Below are 22,145 nucleotides of genomic sequence, written 5' to 3' on the forward strand. Positions count from 1 at the left end.
TCTTCACAAATAGTTACAGTAGCTGTATCTTTGGTGGCAAATTCACAGATGAACAGACTTTTCTGGCAGGAAGCTGTATATCCAACCTTGAATAACCCTGCGCGTGGGATTGAGTGTTTAAGCACGAAGGGATGCACAAAAGCTTTCAAACAGAATGAATCAATGTGACCGTGCCTGTCCAGGGTAATGGAAATGAAGCAGGAAATGGCCTTTAACCTGGAGCTGATTTCTCATAGGCTTTATAGGGATTATGAGCATTTCCCCTTTGCTCCCTCGTGTATGTGAATTGTTTTGTATCTTGGGAAACACTGATGTATCTAAGGAACCAAAATTGCTCCTATGCTGTTCCTTAAAATATTTTTCCTTTGAACTGTTCCTTGACCTCGGTCTGAGTGCAGTAATAATGTAATACCTCATACTAGCAGCCAACCATTGCCCACCCCAACTCCAAAGCCGACTCCTCACCTGCTCTATTCGCCTGAGCAGCTCTTTCTTTTGGCGTTCCCATTCTCGCCGGTCTCTATCAAGCCTGTCCAGGAGTTCCACCTTTTCTCGGTTCCAGTTCTTCTCACTGTGCTGGATTTGCCAGCGGAGGTCCATCACCACACCGTGAGTCTCAGCCAGAAGCTTCTTATGCTCCTCTCTTTCCCGTTTAAAAGCTCCCTTTGCATCAGAAGTTAGGCCTGTTTCTCCTAAGCTGCTCTCACTCTTCCCTTCCAGCTGCCATTAAAACAAAATGTTATTAGGACATCAAACTTTCTCAGGTAAAACCCTGTCTCAGGAAAGGAATTTGTGTTAGAGACTTTCTGCCCACAGCAGCCTCCAGCAGTGTGTTTCTGTATACCTCCTCATACCCTCCAGCAGGGACCAGCACAGAGAGATGTATTGAGATCATGTCCCCCCATCTCTGCAGATCACAGTAACTAAAATCACTTATATGACTGTTAGCTGATGATACCTTCTATTCCTTCTCCTTTACTTCATGCTGGTGGACCAGCTCAATTAGATCAGGATAGCTGGCTCAAAGTGATAGGATCATTGGAAAATGTAGCCGTGATGTGCTGGAAAGGGGTTTCCAACCCAACCCTGTGCTTCTAGCTGACCACTGCTAGACTGTGGTCAGAGTGAAAAAGGTGCTCAATGTCACTGTGTTAGCTCAAGAGAGGAAAGAATTTATCCCTGAAACTTGACCTTTTGTTTATAACTGAGTAGATGGGTAAATGAGTCAGGATGGGTCTGGCTATGCAAGCAGCCAAGAGAGAAGAGCACTAAAAACTCATTTCTGCCTCTGAAGTTGTCTTCAAAAGGCAGAGGTAGCAGGTTTCCTAGGAAACGTGCTCCTTTAGCAAGAAGGGAGGACAGCACTTTCAAATTGTGTGAAGCAGAATGTAAGCTCAAACTCTGTGATCAAAAAGAAGTTCAGACTGGATTAGGGAGTGGAGCATATTTGCCTTTGGAACATCCTTCCCAAATAAATGGCAGGGAGGCCATCGCTTGAGTTGTTTGCTGGGCTGCAGAGAACAGCCTATTACAATCACACGCATTACAGGGAGATCTTAAATACTTGCAACTCCTACCACTTCCAAATTCCTACCAAAATACTACCAATTTCCAAAGTCAGTTATTTTCAAACCAAGCAAGTAACCATAAAAATCAATTACAAAAGAGCAGCACCCTATGGACAGGTTGGATGGGGCTTTGGGAAGCCTAATTTAGTGAGAGATGTCCCTGCCCATGGTGAGGGAGTTAAAACTAGATGATCTTTAAAGTCCCTCCCAATCAAAACCATTCTGTGACTCTATGGATGCTGACATACCATCTTCTGACCCTTAACCCATTTATGCAGTGTAAATTTGTGGAGCCAGAACGGTGCTGAAAACATTTGACTCAAGTGTGTGATATTTTGTACAGGCACAGATGCTAGATGCTGATGGGCCTCCGTCTGCAACTGTTCACACCTGTAAAACCTTCCTGAAGGTAAATTTGACAGCAGCAAAGCATTTCACTCAGTATTAACTCCAGAACTCAAGCTTCAGTAAACAAACCAAAAGGTAGGTACCAGAGTTAGAGCAGAAGAAATAACATCAACTATGTGGAAAATCTTTTAAAAAAAGCAGAAGAATTAAGAGTATTGTAAAGATGGAATTCAGCTGGGAAGATTAACAGGATAATTAATTATATATTTTTGAAATATTTTTTTTCTTTCCTTGAGTTCATTGTTCTACTGATGCTCCACTCAGTTAGTGGTAAAAATCCCATTGACATTGGTGGCACTGGTGAGCAGGTGGGTGCAGGAGAATTGACCAGCAGATAAGGGCACGGAGGCTGCCCACAGCAGTCCCAAAGTTATTCTGCTGCCAACCACAATGCTTTCCTCCTGCCCTTTGGAATTAGTGGTGTATACCCTACTTCTACAATCCTTGTCTGTAAAGAAAAGGCAATAATTACTTACCATAATATATTATGTGATAAAATCCAAAATAGTCAGAGACTCTAAAATGACATAAACTATACTGTTTTCTTACATCTAAGCCTGACAAAGAGCTACTTAGGACTTGTTTATTCGCCTTTCAAGGACCGTTAATGCCCCTGCAGACTTTGTGTCTTGCAGTAGGAGCTCTTAGCAGGTGTTGCTGGAGTGCCTGGAGTAAATTCAACCAGGCTGGAGTGCCTGGCCTCCACCAAATAACTGCAGTCTCCTGGGGAATAATGCCACTTACAGTAGTAACTATGGTTAACATGCTAAGTTGCCAGACATACAAATGTCTGCAATAAATTCTTTAGACAGCATGAAGCTCAAAAATACTAAAAGCAAACCCATACATAAAAAAAATGCTCTGTTGCAACAGAGTTTGTGTGATTACCCTATAAAGCAAACTCCTTCCATTTTTTTTTTAATCTAGAAGAAAAATAAATAGCAAAACATTGAACTCCACTTATATTCTTTCTCCCCTTATACCACCGACTTCTTCACCACCACTGAGCAAATTCTCAGCCTTTCAGCTAGCAAACAAGAAAGGCAGTGCTCCTTGAGGCCATGCTGCCTGCAAAGAGCAGGAAAGCCAGTAAAGGCAAGGCAGTGAAAAAACGTGCTTCAGAACAGCAATACCAAGAATGCTGTACCGGACTGCCTTGCCCAAGCTACCAAAACACTGTCAGTTATCCTGTGTCAGACCACTCATCTAGACCAGAGCCTTGCTGCTTGCTCCATTTGAGAAGAATATGGTAAAGACAAAGGTAAGTCCAAAACCAAGGCAAACAAGAACAATTTCCTGCTGTTCCATGATTTGGGACACAAAACATTTCCCAGTTAGAGGTGATGCCTTTACACTCAGAAGGCAGTTCTCAGTGTCTGGGGAGTCCTGTCTCTGTGTTTATGACAGCGCTCACATCATAGAGGAAGGGTTCATCAGTGGCTCCTTAGCATGAAAATCTAAGTCCTAAACCTGCTGACTGGTAAGGTGGCTGAACGCCTCTGCAATAACTCCATAACTTATGCTCCCCCTCAAGGATCCCCAAGCTTGATTATTGGTTGAAATCCTAGTAAGGGTCCATGTCCTTATGTGCCAGTTCTCAGTACATGGGCTGGGTTTGCTCATAGTTCCCAGAACACTGGGATTTTTCACTTCCACCAGCTGGGGGCTGACAATTATTGCGGCTTTTTATTGCTCAGACTTATGAAGATTCCATACTTAGGAGCAACCTCATTATTTATCTTATTTATTTATCTTATCTTAAAAACAATGCCTAAAAAGCCTTCTGCCAAATAAGATGTACATTCATTTCTGAGAGCCAAGACTTTTATTTTAATGATACGCAGTGCTAAAGCACAAAAGCAGCAGGGAGCAGTACATTATCAACTTGTGTATGCAGTGCTTTTGTAACAAAGGAGTTTTCTTCCTTCCTTTTGCTCTTTCTTTCCTGTACAGAGTTCAAGCATTAATATGCAAAATCATTGTCAGTAACCATTAATTAGGAGGTGACTCTTGAGGAAAACGCTCTTGCTGACTGACCTACTGCTTCACAAAAAGGGTGGAAAACAGTGGCAGTGCATACAAAAGTGGAGACTAGAAAGGCCATGATTCTGTATGGGTTTGTTAGGGGCTGGACAGCCCTATAGCCCCCTATGGTGGGAGTGCTGCACAGCCTGCTGCTTCATCACTGCCAATCAAAGTGACAAAACGACATCCTGCAAAGCCCTCCTATACGCACACCATGGCAAGCTTGGCTGTTCAGCTAAAGCTATTAGTCCACATGTTGGCACAGAACAGAAAAGTCTGTTAATGTGACTATATGGAATGCTAATAATTTAGGTGTTCTTTACTAGCTCTTCCCATCTCAAATATAACCAAGAGCAAAACCCCCATATTTTGAATCATTAGTTTGAGTCAGTTCCATACTTATAATATTTGCATTTCATGTTTATAATATTACTATTTTTATGTTTAGTTTTTTAACTGCTTCCTTGTAATTGTGAGCAAATACAACAGACCTCAGCAGGACATGAGCACTGTTAGCACTATCCCAACTGACATTCTTATGATTTACGTGCTCTCTCTTTGCTGCTTCATAAGGAATCTCTTTTTACTGTGAAATATAAATGCAGTTTGGGGAATCTGCTGAGGAAATTAGTTTTATGTCTTAAATATTGATCAGTTTTACTCTTTTCATTTGCTTGAAAAAAAAAAATGCAAAAAGTAACACCCACAGCTCAGTAATTAGCATACATTAGAGATTATTGCCAGTAGAGCAGTGGGGATGGCAAAGAGCCTGACAAAGCCCCCAGAAGGAATGGTGTAAATCTATCTTGTCCCTGGGCAGGGAGAGCAGCACTGTGCAACAACCAAAATGGCAGCCCTGGAGTAAATCACTCATGCAAACACGGAACATGCGAGCTTTAATATGGCAGTTAATTCTCAAAGTAACTTTCTCTAGGTTTTGTTCTTCATTGCCATCTCTAGTTTAAGGTAAAACTGTCATCCAGGGTTTATTCTGGGAGGAACAAAAATGGCGATCAATTTTGTTTCTCTTTTCAAGTGACCTCCTCTCTGGAAATTTGCATGCACTAAGAAGCAGCTGATCTGAACTAAGAATTTGAATCCACTGAGAGAAAACTGCTAAAATGAAAGCTTCTTTCTTCATTCTGGGGAACAAGTTTACAGTACCTGTACAGAAAAATAAGTGCTCACATTTCAGCTCTGTGCGTCAGAGTCTCCAGACAGTGCTGTGATGTTCAGTAAATCCTCCTAAATACATCACCCTCTCAGCAGCAAATATTTTTATTATATCTGTCTTCTGCAGAAAAGCTCTGCAATTGCAAATCTTTTTCTCAAGATCTGAACTTACTCTTTCCCTCACTCCTCCCTTTTTCAGTATGGTAAATTAGAGCTCTTAAGCCATCAGCTTTAGAAATGAACCCCCATGGACTTTTTGCTGATTTTTTTTTGTTTGTTTGTTTCAGAAATTGTACATCCTCACTGCACTGCTGCACCCAGCCCAGATTTTATATACGTAGTTCTAATAGTAACTCAGAGCTAGAGCTTTCTCTTCAGCAGGGTCCCACCCCTCACTAACAGGAGATTTGACTGGCTGGCTCAACACTACAAAGCTGATCTAATGCTTCAGAATTGTTAAGTCACTCTTTTCTCTCATGCATCAAATACTGCAGTTCTTATGTGCCAAGGCACAGTGATGAGATAGTTGTCAGTATGCCAACACCAAGACATTCTCTGTCCTATAAATGCCAATAAGAACAGGCACCTGCAAGTCTCATTACTGTAGCCGATACATCACCAGCCAGCTGTGCTGAGAACATATAGCTAGAAGAGGCTTAGTCCCTTCATTTTTACTTATATTACACGGTATCTACTAACAAACACTCATACTGGGACAACTGGAACCCAAGAGGCAACTCATGACTCAAAGCATTGCCCAGGCTTCAGGGGGGCTTTCAGGCAACAGGCTAAAATGAATAAATATAGCAGCTCTTCTGACTCTCAGAGAGTCATTAAGCGACTCCAGCATCCTTCCAGGGTGCTGGACTTGAGAAAGTACCTGTTCCAGATGGCACTTCAGCTCAGTCATTTCCACCTCCCAGGCTGCCTTGTCCAGGGCATACTGTTGCTGGAGCCCCTGGCGCTCGCGCTCATCGTCCCGCAGCTCGGAGCGGAAGTCATCCAGCAGGCCCTTCACAGCACTCAGCAGCTTCCGATTCTCACTTGCCTGCCAGAACAAAGCAAAATATATGTTGTCACCAGATGCCTTCAGCCTCCAGTTTCACCTGTAAGAGGAAAAAATGCCTGCACATCCATTGCAGTAACAATGCCTTTCGTGCCTATATTTTCTTGCTAGCCCTAATTCTGAAACACCCATGCAAAGATATGAGTCACACTGAAAAAGGCACTCTGTACCTTTCTGGATTAAGGCCATCTCTAATAAAGTTCTTTTAATACAGTAGTGCTCGTCTCATATATACACTCATAGCTCAGCATCAAATCTCAAGTGTTTGCAAACTACAAATTGCGAAAAAGTGACTCACTTGTAAAGCTTTTTGTATTATCAGACAAAATTACACAAGGAAAAACGTGAGGTTTTGCTTTGAGTATCTTTGCTAAAGCGTTTTGCTAGTCTGCACCTCACACTTATCCTCAGTTCCAGGCAGCTACACACAGGTTAGCTCTGCAACAGTACCGTCTTTGGTACCGAAGTCACAAATGCCAGGTAGGCTTCTTTCCCTCCTGCAGAACAGGATCAAAGCACAGATCCCATTCATACTTTGTTGAGAATGCCTTGGTCATATTGAAAATGGTCTCTGTGCTGTTGCACTAGCCAGAAGCAAAGAACAGAGCCAAATTAAAAGTCTAGCCTAGCAATGACATCTGATCTTGGCAAAAATACCAAAAGACACAGATGTATATGCATCTAAAATCTCTGATTTTTTTTTTTTCCTTAGTTTTGGCATAAAACTTCTGCAAATTCTGGGAAGATTTGCAAAAACTGTCATTTTGATGTTTCTAAAAAAGATCATTCTGGATCATTATATATATATATATCTCTGGAGATTCTCAAGTCTAGCCTGGACGCCTACCTGTGCGACCTGGTGTAGAGAACCTGCTTTGGCAGGGGGGTTGGTCTCGATGATCTCTAGAGGTTCCTTCCAACCCCTACAATTCTGTGATTCTGTGATTAAACAAAAGGTATCCTCCAATATATATATATTTTTTTCAACAGTTGAATTTGGAAACAGAAACATGTAACCTGATTTATTTACCCAAGATTCTAATCAAACGCTCCCAACGAGCCTCTCAAAGATCAAGGAGCAGCCAGAGATTGTATCTGACAAGTTATTCTGAATAGAAAAGACTTTTAAGAAAATTATTATTGATTAGCAGGCAGGCACAACGTGCGCAAAAAAATGGGAAAGCTTACTGAACAAACTCAGCATTTGATCACCTAGTCCTTATGAACACACTAGTTTCCTTGGAAAGGAAAGGAAGTGGAAAAGTCTAACTCACATTAGCTGTCTCAATTCTTGTATGATAATCTAATTCATTCTATTATTTATTTATTTTGTTCAAGTGGAGGCTTCCTGCAATTCCTCTTTTCTGGTGTCTCATGAAGTATATACACAGGGACTTCATTGCAGGCAAATCCACTAAACATGTACAAAAAAAATCGAAATTGTTTTTAAAGTACTTTTTTTTCCCCCTCACGACAACACATATAGCATATTGTGCATACAGCTAAGTTGATCTCATGTGCTGACCAGATTTTTGACACCACTGACCCCTGTAATCACTAGTGAGACATGCTGCAGAACCTTTTTTTGTTCTTTAAGAAACAAACAAGCAAGTGTGCTCTACTTTTTCCAAGCCATTTGGTTCATCAGCAAAAAAAAAAAAAAAAAAAAAAAAAAAGCCAGACACAGGGAAATGACTGCAGGTGCTCACTGACTGACGTACAATTTGTTTAGGCTAATGAAATGTGATGTTGTATAATGTGGGGTTTTATAAGAAACAAACTCACAGAAGCAGAATTAATTCCATTAACATTTAATGCCAATTAGCAGTTCGCTACTATACAGCAGCAGTCTTCATCATGCATATAAGATTTCCTACTTTGCAATATGTAATGAGATTTTATGTTTTCACCATGAATTCCCATTCTGATACCCAATTAAGGCTAGATTCTCCAAACAGCTTAAGCCCGTTGTGTAGTAATCAGAATAAGAGCTCTTTTGAAGATTTGTCCTTAGCGTCACAGTGGGAGCTGCTGGGTACTGTAAGTGCTTCAAATTCCGGCCTCACTCACTTCTGAATACCCTGACCCCACATGTTTACAAAGTACTTTTATTCAGGAGCCACATTCTGTGCTTTTCGTATGCTTTATTTGGCAAAGTAATCGAAAGGCTGCACAAGGGAAATGAGGCAGAAGAAAAATAAACCCAAATACAACTGAAGCAAACTACATCCCTCATTCCCATGCATATATTTTTTAGCTTTGGAGTACTGCAAAATTAGGTTTTGTGAGGAAAGTAGTGACAGACTAGTACAGAGAGGTGCCAAGAGAGCCTCATTACAGGTTTATAGCCTACTGGGATGAGGACACACATTATTTCTAGAGGTATTACATCAATGTCTCTGTTATGAAGACAAGTACCCCAGGTGCCCCCTGGGCTTGCTGGGATTTTAATTAACTTGCCAATATATATCCAATTTTGGTTGCATACGCCTAATTCCTGCAGAGATGTCTCCTTTGCATGGCTTTGTATTTACAGTTTGAATTTGGAGAGTTCTGTGAGGCTATTTTTCTGTTTTGCCAATCTGAGAGAACAGATGAAGTACTTCTGAGACAATGTGCTCTGAACTACAACACTTAGATCTAGACATGTCTGAGATTTCTGCTGGTGAAACTGCCAAACAGTTTCTGCATAAGTCCCATAGATACCAAACAAAGATTGTTACAGTTTTCCTGTTCCTCCCAGAGATGTCATGCAGGCAGAAGAAACGGGGCATGACTGTAATTTCCTGGGCAAGCTACCCTGCAAGGATCTGCCTCTGTAGTACTGACCAATTGGAACAGAAACAGGAAGGTGTCCAGGCAGATTTTCAATATCTCCAGAGAAGGAGACTCCGCAACCTCTCCTGGCAGCTGTTTCAGCACTCTGTCACCCTTGTAGTGAAGAAGGCTGTTCTCACGTTCAGACGGAACTTTCTTTTTTCTAGTTTGTGCTCTTTGCCCCTTGTTCTGTCACTGCGCACCACCAAAAAGAGCCTGGCCCCAACCAGTTGACTCCTGTCCATTAGATATTCATAAGCATTGATATAAGCAAAAGTGAAGCCACATCTTGATGCAAATCATTTTAGTATACTTAGATCTTTCTTACTATTCCTCTGGGCTTTTCCTTTACTGTACGTTGAAAACAAATACTGCATGAGCAAAAACAAAGGATATAATCAGGGATTTTCTTGACCTCCCCCCACCATCACCAATATATACGAGCATATTGCTTTTTAATGCTTTTTCCACTGAAACACAAATGTATAAACTCTTCTTCTTACTTCCCTTATCTTACACATCCAACAGACTTTTCAATCCTTCTACTCAGCTGTACCAAAGCACTTCCTTTTCTGTAGCTAATTCTCCCTCATCTCTTACTACACACATTGAAATGCTCATTTATAGCAAGCCAGTAACAAACCCCAATTAGCCTGCTTGTCTTCTGACCTTCACCAGGCTTCCTTCGTGGCTCCTGAACCTTGCCATTTTCTTGCCTAACACTTCCTGCAATGTGCCCCTGCTAGCAGCTAAGGGACAACACCACCTCCATGGAGAGCCACATAAATGTCCTAGACAAGTGAGACAAGTATTTTCCATCAAGTTGAGTACCACAAATCACAATGATATAAAATCAGAGACTGCTTTTTTAAGGTCTTGGGGTTTACAATTTTTCTCAGAGCAATTTCACTCTCCACAAGAAAGAAAGAAGCAACAGAAATGTAGACTGAAAATACAAGCTATTAAATATTAACATTAAATATTAAAAATAAGAATGGATTACCTCAAGTTACAGGAAGCCTTTTCTTTTTTCTGACCTACTCCTCTCAACTACTCCTAGGCTATTTGAAGACTTCCTTCCTAATGTGAAACAAACACTGATGCATTTCATCTTGAAACTCATCAGGCAGAAGCAGCAACTTACGGCTCTCCTGAGCAGTGGCAGACCTTGGAGACTTCCAGCTTCACCACTCACCCTGATTTCCCCGTATAAACAGTGCTTGCTTCCAGCTGAGAGTTTAAGGGACCTACTGAAGACCTCCATACCCCTGGGTAGTTTTTTTTAATTGCAGTCTGACCAGACAGCGTTGTACTGGGAAGTGAGTGCTGCTGAGTCCAGCAAGGGTGTGCTCTGGGTCAACTGATACTCTCAGAGCTTTTGGACCTTAGATTACGCAGGTGAAGTGATTTTTCACTCTAGTTTTGTTCAGTTAATAGATGCATTAACAAGCTTGCATTTTGGGGTCACATGTGAATTAAGTGGAGCTGCCAGTTTTAAGAGGAAGCCTGTAATGGTGTAAAGCAAAATCTAGGTTTCTGAGATTGCTGAGCGAGGGGAAGGAAGTTCGCAGGACCAAACTATCCACTACAAGTGGACAGACAATTCAAGTCCAAATGGTACTGAGGTGCTTGAGGAGAGCCTTGAGGGCATGGGAGGTGCATGCTTTTTTTGCTCTCTAGTGTTTTTAATTCAGACAGAAATTGTACATGAAGTTACACCTCAGATTAGTGAGGTTGGTTGCAGTGCAGTTTATGCATCTCCAAAGCACCAATCTAACCGTACTAAAGAATGGAGATTTACTGCTTGCTTTGTATCTATTAGACCACAGAGAATAAGTAAACAAATTGTATGTCATCCTGACGGTCCTGAGAACTGAAACAAAAAGACACCATCCCCAGAGCCTGTAGTGAGACCAGCAAAGTAACACAGTCACAGGAAAACAAGTGTCTGAGTGCTCTTGCTGTGGAGTGGGCTCCCATGTCAGGGGCTGGGCAGACATTGAGCATAAGGAATAAACCTTCAAAACTTTTTTCATTAGATTTGTGTTTTGCACAGAGTTCTTGTTCCATTCGCCTTCTGACTGCACAAATATAAAGTGCATACGAAGAACAGATAGAAGCCTTAACTTTGTCTCCTTTGTATGTGTACTGCTATTGATAGGACTGCTGGTATACTCAATGCAAAAAGCTGGCATATATGGCACACGTAGGCAGGGCACCGGGGATGTCAAGGAAAAGTCAGCATGATTTGCTTTTAGGTATCTAAAAACAAGTCCAGTGACAGGAAGGAACTTTTGCATTGCTTTCTCATCATCTCTAAGGAAAACATTAAGTATATGTACTAGTTTCTTAAATAATTTAAAGGAAATAAAATCTTCTCCACTCACTAAAAGCTTGACAGTAGAATAGAATAGATGTGCTCAGAAAGACGAGCATGTGAATTCTGCAAACCATCACATACTGATAGATGTTTCTGGGCAAACAGCCACAGGAGGAAATAGGATTTTTCACTGATAGCATCTGCCAACAGGAGAACAGTAATCACATGACTCCTGATTAAATATAAATATAATGGACAAAGTCCATTGTAATTGCTGTGCAGCTAGCAGGATTTTTGCAAGTGTGATTTTAGGTGACTTAGCACAGCAGCAGAAAAAAAAATGAATTCCCTTGAAACATCCACAGTTTCCATTCCTACGACACGTTATACAAATGGTACGGTACCTGCTTCTGCTGCTGCAGTAACTCTGCAGTCTGCAGCTGTGGTCCGTGATCCGTACTTTCTGTAGTGGGACGCTGGGAGAAATCTGTCAGTGCAAACACAACATCCTCTTCCTCCTCCTCTCGCTCCACATCATCCGCCTTCTGCTCAGACTGAATGCCAAATTCTGGGAGGGCTTCAAGATGCTCGATCTGAAATGCAGGAGATGGGACACAGCAACACTCTCTTTGCCAGTTACTTAGGTAGAGAGAAATGCAGTATGGTGGGTCTAGTCTGCCATGCATCAATGAAAAACCATACAGGACACTGGTGGTATTGTGTAATGAAAATGTAGAGATCAGGGAGTATCCCAGTCTAGCACTTCATATTCTCTACTGTGTTAGCAGATCATTTGCCACCAGTAATGACTAGAGATGGATTGATTGTAAATTACCCAGTCAAAAATCCAAACAATAAAAAAAAAAAAAAAAATGAAAGCTCTTCTGATACTAGACAATGAGCTATTTTATACACAAGCAAATTAGTACTGCTGAAATAAAGCAGAATGGAATTATTTCTAAATAGATACTCAGCCCTTGTTTCTGACTTATTATATCACAGCACCCTTTATACAGAATACGTAACAGTGGAGCTACTTCTACTAGACCTTTTCTGCCAAATGTAGAAAAAGACTGAAAGACACTTGGTATATAAATATCTGAAACACTGAAAAAATTACTTAGCTGCCTTAGCAAAATGTTTCAGAACTGCAGGATAATTCTATGACCCCAGAATTCTGGTTAAAATGTCAGAATGGGTAAGTGCATTTTTCTTATTACGTTTCCTTTACGTAGGATATCTGAAGCAAACTGTAGTTCTGGGTATGCAGCTTGACACAATACAGCAGCACCTTTTCTACAGTGCACTTTCTGCCATCACATCCCTGCTAAGACGTGCCAGCTTTGGGATTCCAGGTTGCTAGTGTGCTCTTGAAATTCCTTATCTTAATTTAGTTGCTACTTGGAAGATTACTTTGATGACTACTAGTATACTGCTCCTGCCTGGTGATAGACGTGTGTATGAAGAAAAGGAAAAAACAAGAATGATTCACTGTGAGTTCCCACAAGACTGTATAATTCTCTTGCCAACATGAAAACAGAGCTTCCTTCCATCTGTATTACTGAAGGCTTTATAAGGAACACATTGCACACAATTACAAAAGAACTCAACCCATCTAAACAGATTTGACTCCATCAGCTCACTAAGATATTTTTCTTTCCAAAAATTATTCAGGGTTATTATCTTAGAGACTTAATTAAGTCTTCATTTACTATGGGAGATTTTTTAAGGCCAAATGCTTGTACTAGTTAAGGGTTTAGATTTAAAGATAGGTGATGTGTAACATGAAGACAGAATGCAAAACATCCTTTAGCACAAACCAGTAATAAGAAAAAGTTTTGTGCTTTATTCGAACCCTCTTAAAATCTAAGTTTACTTACAGTTGGTGATGCTACATCATATTCAAAATCTACAGTTAAAGAAAGAACATCCAATGCAGTTTCATTGGTTAGTGGAGGTGGGCCAGTTACCTCTAGTATGTCCTCCCCATCATCCTCCATTTGCTTGCTTTGCCGCCAGTGTTTCAGCAGCCACTTCAGTTTGACATACACGAGGAAAGTGTCCTGCTTGAAATGCCTGAGTTCTTGCTGCAGCAAACTTTTCTCCTGGCTCCAAGTCTTTTCTTCCAGTTTGTTCTGCAAAGTCAAGCTCTGCACTTCCAAATCTTTCCTCCTCAGGGTCTGCATATGCTCCTCTTCCAGCTTTAATGGAACAACAGACACTGTGTCAAAGTGCTGGTGTGCTGGTGGTCTCCAGAATTTGGATTTTGTTGGCTGAGACAAATTGAAAGATCTAATTTTCATCAGTTGTGAATAGGTACCCAGTTTGGCTCAACAAGTTCCTCAGCAGTTATAACTGTCACACTGAGGAAATTCAGGGACAGCAGCCAATAAACTTAGCTTAATAACCATGTCTAAGTAATGTGCCGTGGAATTGGACAGTATGTTTACTCTAAGGATGCAAGAGAATTCTACTTTTGCTTAAATGTTTTATACTCAAATTTTCTTCCCTCTCTTGATTGTATCCCTGCAGTATATTCCTGGAATAGGTACCACTCTAAGTGCTACACACATCACATCTGCTAAATGTATTTGAAACTATTTCTAGGAGATGGGACTGCAATTGCCCTTCAGACAACCTGAAATATTATCCTAATCTCCTTGGCTACAGACTCATCCCTTCCTCTGTGAATATACCTCCTTCTCCTTCTAGAAGGGCAGTGCTCCACACAGACCTGCATCATACTCAGACGTCTCTGAACCTAGAAAACAAATACTTCTAGGTCAGGGACACAGGCAGAATCTGAAGAGACAGAAATAGGCTGCACCTTGGCCTTCAATATGTCTCAGTTTCAGTAACAGAAGCACCAGAAAAAAATCACTGTTCAAAGCTAAGACATCATTACATCCCTTTCAACACAAGCCAACTTGAAACAATATTCTTTAAATGCGACTTCTCCTTCAATATGTCAAAATCAAACCACTACACGTCACTGGCCCCATAACACTTGTATAAGTTTGTTGTACAGGATCTCTTCTTCTACATGGATGAGATGGCATTTCCCCTTCAACCAAGCTGTTGAGAAAGGTCAAGAAAGGTCAGAAAAGGAGTACAGAGCCACTGCTTACAGATGCCAGTTTCTACAAGTTTCCATTTTATAGAAGAGCTTTTCCCTTGCCTGACCAGCTCCACAATGAAGAAAGCCAAACTAACGACCATAATGATTTAAGGAACATACCCTGCAAGAAACAACACACGAGGATGAAGAATGCTTCATGGATTTTTCTTCTGCAACCCTAGCACTTAGTACTGCTAACAAATATATGCTTGGTTTTCATGGCAACCTTCAGGTGTTACTGTTCCATACTAAGACTGTTTACTAAGGACTCTCCTGCCCTTTAAACGATGTGCTCTGGCATAACACAAATTTACAACATCTGTGCAACTATGCATTAATACATCCATAACATTGATCTAAATGATTTGGAAGATTTTTATAATAAAAATTGATAAATAAATAATTCTTTAAGGAAATGTAAGGCTTGTAAAATATTCCTTATTAAATTATTCACAGCAGTTACTAAATCATACGGGTTTAAAATGCATCTTAAAAGTACTCTGAAACAGTATCAGATAAATGGCCCAAAAACATACAAGCAACTCCTGATGACACTCACAGAGACTATACAGTGCTACCACACACCAGTGTAATGTCATTAAGTATTGCAAAAAAATTTGAGTAAAAAAGGAGTTCTTTCTATTATATTTAAATTTTAAGGAAATAAATGAACAGATTTTGTGTTGATGCAAATTCTTCCATCAAATGAAGCTATGGTTAAATACAGCAAAGACTTATGAGTCATTTCCACCAGAAGTCCTGGAAGACGATAAAAAAAAGGGAATAATATCAACAGGATGGCCATAATCTGGAAAAAAAATAAAGAATCCAGGAGACAGTTTTATTATTCAATTTCTGCTAGCTGAAAGCATGAATGAAAGCTTTGATTTTGCTGCATTTCTCACTGTTTTAATAGCCGTTATGATCACAGATTCTTGCAGAAAGTCCAGGTGGAGACAGCAGAATATTTTTGTGCTTTTTCAATGGATAGCTACTGCAAAAGAAAATAACTTTGAGGCGGGCATAACATCCAAAAAGCATTCATGGCCAAGGCAACTGGGAAAGAAATCAATTTATGGGTTTCCTTCAAAAGCAAAGCCTCCATGAGGAAGCTCCTATTGAGATCAACCAAACATTAAAGCTACTTATGAAAAATGAGAGATACCACTTGGGCAAAATGCAATTAGCTGGCATAAGCATAAATACTTAACATTATGCAGTAATTGTGCTTAATTTAGTCTGAGAATAAATTTAAAAACAAAACTTCTTTTAAGAGCCAAACAGCCTGCAAAAATAAGTAACGTTTGTTTTGCTTTAGGAGCTAGAGATCACAAAAGGATTAGCTCATATGTTCTAGCCTTCAAAAAAGCAGGGAAAGCCATATAACAAAATATGATTTGTTCACCAATTACAAACAAGAGGTTAGAAACACGGGGCACTGAGGGATACAAAAGATCCTGTTTGGTGTCTCAGTTACTAAAGTACAACTCCTCCAGCTTCAGAGAAAAGCTGGGTTTTCTTTGGGCTAAGAGGGGTCTGGAATAAGGCACAGAACCCAACATGCCTTCAGAGATCAAATGTACCCTTCCTGTCCTCACAGAGGGCTGACAGGGCTGATATACTCTTCTCTGCACTATTCCTTATCCCTGCCTCAATTTCCACTCCTCTGTTGAGGTGGCCATCTGGCAATGTGCCCCCCTTACAGCTCAGTTTTGTCCAGTACCATGGACTCTTTCTAACACAGTCTACACACCGGAAGACAAAACTGCTCTCTAACAATTGGAGAAAACAGATTCAAATTAGCAAAACAGGTTTTTTGTGCTTGCATTTCCCCAGCCTCCAAGCTCTCCCAGGGAGCTCAACAAGGCTCCACCAGGACAGCATGGTCCACGCCATGTGTCATGGCCACACGTTTCCCAGCAGTCGGGTTTCGTATTTACCTGAATGATCTTTTCTGTAAACTTTTCTTGCTCCTCCTGGTGAAGTCTTGCCTCCTGCTCAAGCTGAGCCTGAAGCTCCTGTATCGATACACTCTGTACAGGTAAAACATGGGAATCCCTCAGCTGATCAGCATGACAAAAGGATGGGCTTAGCAGAAAATGGGTTTTGGTTGTGGAAAAAAAGGGAAAAAGAGAAGAACCGCAGGACAGACATCTGTACAACTCATGGTTATCAACAGTTAAAACCAAATCACAGTGTGCAAATAAGGAGCAATGTCCTAAGCGTGTGTGGAAATGTCCTGTGTGGCTTCTTATGAAGGGTAAAGCTGTGACGCTGGTGCTGCCTGTAGCATTCCTTCCTTTGGGCCTCTGCTCCAGGACGGCACAAGGGAGTGAAACAGCTCACCATGAATGCCATCTGCCAGACCAGCTCCTGTTTGCAGGATTCCATATTTGGTAGCACATATTACTATGGTAATCAGAGCTATTGAATTGTAACATCTCTGCAGAAAATGTATCTGATGTACACATTTTGCACCTTATTATTTATTCATTTGTAATACTTCTGATTAGACAGTTAATGGGACCGCATTTATTAAAGCAATTAAGCATGTAAAGTTCTTTTCTTCAGACACAGAGCAGCTCTCTGCACAAGTTGACTTAATTCTGCAATTTCGACTCAAAAAAAAATTGCTCCACAAATGTCACGATGACGAATTAGGTGCGCCTGAGATCTGACCGTTATGCTTAAGGATCTCTCCTTTAGGTCAACCGCTTTTTTAATCTTAATAATTTCAATTTTACTTTGAATATAAATTCGCACCCCATCCACTTTGCTCCTGACAGTTACTTAATTCAAAAATAGAGACCCAAGAAGGTAGAGTCACAGACCTTGCTATTTATGCTGCACTAATTAATCTTGCGGCACTTACATTCCCGATCAGCACTTTCTGTGTCCTCCATTTTGTCTCTCTTGCTTTGGACGCTTTGCCTGCACAGGCGTGCTGCTCAGCCAGGCTCTCTGCACACACCAGCAGTGCCACCACAGAAAACACTCTGCCACCAAACACCTGCTTCTCTGAGTAAAGACACACTCAGAGAAGAGATCCCCTCAGGCTTCAAAGTTCCTTCTCCACTGGATAATGGATGCTGATGTAGTGCCTGATCTAGTGGTTGGTAACCTCACCCAAGGCAGGGAGCTGGAACTGGATGATCTCCAAGTTTACTTCCAACCTAAGCCATCCTACAATTCTGATACCCTCATTGACTTGTGCATATCTATGTTGTGTGTGAAGAAGTGATGCCTTCAGCACTCCAAAAGGCATCAGAAGGTGACCAAGAGCGAGCTGACACATTAACTGTCTCACCCACTTTTTAGGTACGTGGTAAACAAGAACCAGTGTACCTAGTTAATTCTGGTGTAATTCTAAAAATGTGTGTTTCCGTGAATTCAAAATCACTCAGAATTGTGCCAAGCCTATCTGGCAAAAACAGTTACACATGGCAACTCCCTCCCATGGGTAATAATCATGTAAAAATATCTTGTAGTTTGCCTCAAGAAATGAAAACAGCACAATTCTCGTAAAAATTCATATGTTGTTAATTTAAAATATACATGAAGTATAACTGATCTTAGCGTGACTCTCTACAGTCATAGAGCTACGTATTTTGGCAGTTAGAAAGGTAATTTGTCTTTGGACTCCTGAAACTAGAAACTGAATCAGAGCAGCAAAAGCTTCAACCAGGAAGGTAAGGTTTGGACTTTTTCACTATTCACTTCACATTTACGTTTTCTAACAATTTGCTACAAGATCACATGTTGCAATTTAGACTAATGCTAATTGTGATTACACAGTTACATATACACTGGGAATATCTTTTGTCTGCAAAATTAGAACAAGAAAATGATAAACCGGTGCAGTTTTTTTTAAAAGCATGCAGCCCCTGCAAAGCCAAGTTCCAGGAAACCTGGACACTAGGATTGCGTGATAGCTTCTGAAATTACTAGGAAGAGATTAAATGCATCATAAAGGCAAATATACTATTACATGCACACTTAAGAGTGTAAATCCTTTTACAATTGCTTTGCCTGTTTAAGTATGATATATTTTTATAAGAGGTAAATGTGTTGAAAAGCAGTTAATGCATGACTGCAGAGATGCACAACATTCTACTTCCAGCACAACCTGAGGGCTCTTCATAGCCTATCATTTCACATAATGCCATGTCTATTAGGAGCAGTGGGATTAGTACTGCTCAAATCAAGGGAGATAAGGCTGCTTAAGGGCCTAATGGATTACTGCTAAATGTCTGAATAATAAATGAAGAATACATAAAAATGTACCAAGTGATATTTGTATATGCAGCTCAGGCACCTGACAGTGCATTAGTGGATGCTTGTATGCTCCGTATAATCAGCTGGATTCAGTCTGTGGCACAACTGTGGTTTTGTTTTGTTTTGGAAAACAACACTGCTACAAAATTAACACAGAAGTTGATATCCTGCTGACTTCCATTCTTTGTCTCCTTTTTCTCAGTAACAGGTGTGCTACAGGAGGAATAGAAAATGCCCTGAATGTGAGGGCCACCACACAACACACTGACACCACAGTAACAGACACGAACTCACTAGAGACACAGAAACACACTACAATAGGAACTACAGGCTAATGCTACTCCATCAAAACATCACAGAAACATTTGAACTTCATCTGCAGCTCCACAACAACCAAAAGTTTTCCAATAAAACCCAGTTAGCACTTTTCCACACCTATTTCCACCCTTGTCATCCCAGACAGATGGAACTAAGTCCTTCTGCTAAGCCATTTTGTCTCACCTGGTATCTCTCCAGAACAAGCTAATCGATGCCACTGTCTTTACCACACAAGGATATTTAATGTCATCCACAGTTTGGGGGTCATAGCCACAGCTCATTCCACCAACACCTTTCTGACTTTCTTGCCAAGTTGAAGGCTTTTCAAGCTACTTTCTGGCTCATACATTCCACATTTCTGCTGACTGTTTTACTATGATTACCATGAGGTATGGCTTGGTTTTGTTTCTATGATTTTACCATAGCTAATTCAAACCTCTGTTTGTCTCTGAATTGAACTGTATACAACAACCATGAACATTAGATTCCACAAAATCATTCTTTGCAGCCTTTTTTCAAAATGGATGGAGCACCTTAAGGCCTGGGGGGGCAAGGTGGAAAGATGCTCTCCCGTGTTTGTGTACAATTGCAAGGAAGACTAAAGAAGAACACTTTATGCTGCTCACCTGCTGCCATCTTAAAATGCCTTAGACCACACGCTCTAAAAATGAGTACTTTTTTGCACTTTATACCTGATTATTGCTTACATACAATAAAGCAGATTGATAGGAACTTCCTTTAATATTACTTTTGACATGCAATACACATCTAACTGGATCCTCAGAGGCTACTTCCGAAGATGTACTTTTATCCTCCCCCAATTAAAAATATATGATCTATATTCCATTTACAAGTGCACAACAGGTACTGTGTGGTTATTTCCCTGTGCTTATATGAAGAGTCTCCGGCTCTATGAAAACACAAAAATACTTTGCTCCCAGTCTTTGTAAATCCATCTCGCTGTATGGATAGTATACAGACTTCAGTTAGGGCTGAGATATCCAGATTTACATCATAAAGGGTCTTTTAAGTCATTATATGGTCAACCTTTAGGGAACATTGCATAGCAAGAAAGAACACAATTCATCAAAGTAAATTATTCTTGCTGCCCCTAATCTTGGTGGGAAGAAGTACAGTTCAGCTCATGCTTATCTTTCTTCTTCCCACAACTTTAAATTGGAGGCACAGCGCACACTAAGTTATGCAACTTTTTATGTCGTGCCTATATATATATATATATATATATATATATATATAGGCAATATAAAATAAAAAATATAGAAAAAAAAATATATATATATATATATATTTTTTTCTTTCTTCTTCCTCTTTTTATTTATTTATTTAAAAATAAAGAAAAATCACAGTGTAGAAAACATCCACTATTTCCTTTCTGGGAAAACAAAATCTTAAATTAGGGCAGAAGAAAAGGATGTGCAAATTTTCAGTGCGCGGCTGGAGCTGCTGCGAAAGCCACCCAGCTGAAAAGCTCTCAAGGGGAATTACGGAAGTTGCACAGCAGGAGTACAGACTCTAAAACTATCTAAAAATAGAATATCCAAGATACAGATCAAAATTCTGACGTGTCCAAAATGGATCCATACTGAAGATTTGATTCAAAGCAGGTGGTAAAGAGACTTGCCTAACTTGAACAACACTGTATCTGATTGGTTCACACTTAACCCAGAAATTAATTCACAGTAATACAGATGCTTCATATTTCTTTTGGGCACAATAGGTAAGAAAAATGGATAAGCAGATTAAGAATGGCCTAGAAGAAATTATTGCTCAGTATGAATTCTTCTCATCTACTACTAGATCTATCTTACGGAAAACTTTCTTCTGAAGACATGCTCTCATCTTTCCTGCCATACCTGCTTTTATTCTAATTCTCTGGTGACATATCAAACCTTTTAAGTTAACTCAAATCAATGATTTTTTTTTCATAAAATTCGAGGAAATGAAATTTCGTGCCATTTTTATGCATACAAACAAATTTGTGAGCTTTTAAAGGTTGTGCATGAAAATAATCGCAGTACCCAAATGTAAAATGCAAAGATGAGTACTTCTGCCTTAGGTGATACACACTCAGTAAGTGCAGAAACGATACCCTGTCACTGAACAATCAGAATCTGCTAGGAAATACGGCTATATTTTAGAACATCTGGTATCAAACACTGCAATAAGATGCATTCAGTCCTTTGAAAGAGTGATTTTTTTTCTTCTCTAGAATGTCTTATTATCTCTGAATAAACATGAAAGACTCTGCAGCCCTGCTTTAAAGAAGCTGCATTTTGTTTATGGCCATTCCACTGGTTGAAATTCACCAGATGAAAAATTATTTATTGCATTTTGCACTGGCTTCTATTCACTGCCATATTAATCATTTGATTATACCTGGCATTTACTCCACAAAGCACTGTGTTACCCTTTTTAGTTCCTCCATGCCTTTCAGTTGTGGCATCTCTCGCCTGATCACTCGCCTTTCTTTGGGTGGTGAAAAATGGTTTCCCCCTCCCACCATAACCCCGCTCTGCTAAAGTCATGAATAATGGATTCAACATCCACCACAATGGTCTCCAGCCTCCTGCAACAGCAGCTGAACAGCTTGTTTCAGCAAGAAAACAAAGCCCTGCTCTTAAGTCAATTTCAAGACATAATTTCCCTTGGACTATGACTCTAACCCACCTCTTTAATACGCAAATACATTCTAATAATACTGTTGCACTAACAACTGCAGTGCAAAGACCAAACAAAGGCAGATGTTTACAGTTAGGCTACAGGGTAGTTTCAAGCAGAAGTCAGTTTGCATTCATTGTTCTTAATCAAACAATTAGGCTCCTGCGATGCTTATTTTTAAAAACAGAGAAAATAGCTAAATGGAAGCTGCTCAGCATTGCTTGGGACATTTTCAACTTAAAATTCACTTTGGAAAAGAAGGTTTTGCTTGCTTATAATGAAATCGTTTGCCTAACTGAAATGAAATGTCACGTTCAAAGTCCACGCACAGTGAGAAGACCGTCAATCAATACGACTCACTGAACAATGCGATCATTT

General features: G+C 40.2%; 1 protein-coding gene across 6 annotated transcripts in view; it reads right to left on the reverse strand.

Moving 5' to 3' along the window:
- MTCL1 (microtubule crosslinking factor 1) overlaps positions 1-22,145 on the reverse strand; it is a 49,414-nt gene that overhangs the window by 17,003 nt on the left and 10,266 nt on the right. For 4 of the 6 annotated variants that reach the window (XM_042868695.1, XM_042868697.1, XM_042868694.1 and 1 more), the window contains 5 exons: positions 16,436-16,528; positions 13,348-13,578; positions 11,782-11,970; positions 6,055-6,222; positions 466-720 (listed from right to left, as the gene is read on the reverse strand). In XM_042868695.1, the coding sequence (XP_042724629.1) occupies positions 466-720; positions 6,055-6,222; positions 11,782-11,970; positions 13,348-13,578; positions 16,436-16,528 (936 nt within the window). The remainder of the gene's footprint in view (positions 1-465; positions 721-6,054; positions 6,223-11,781; positions 11,971-13,347; positions 13,579-16,435; positions 16,529-22,145) is intronic. The other 2 variants (XM_042868699.1, XM_042868696.1) reach the window with 1 other exon arrangement.

Source organism: Lagopus leucura, unplaced genomic scaffold (genome assembly GCF_019238085.1).
Source record: "Lagopus leucura isolate 7727_CA_CO unplaced genomic scaffold, USGS_WTPT01 Super-Scaffold_100002, whole genome shotgun sequence".
NCBI lineage: Eukaryota > Metazoa > Chordata > Aves > Galliformes > Phasianidae > Lagopus > Lagopus leucura.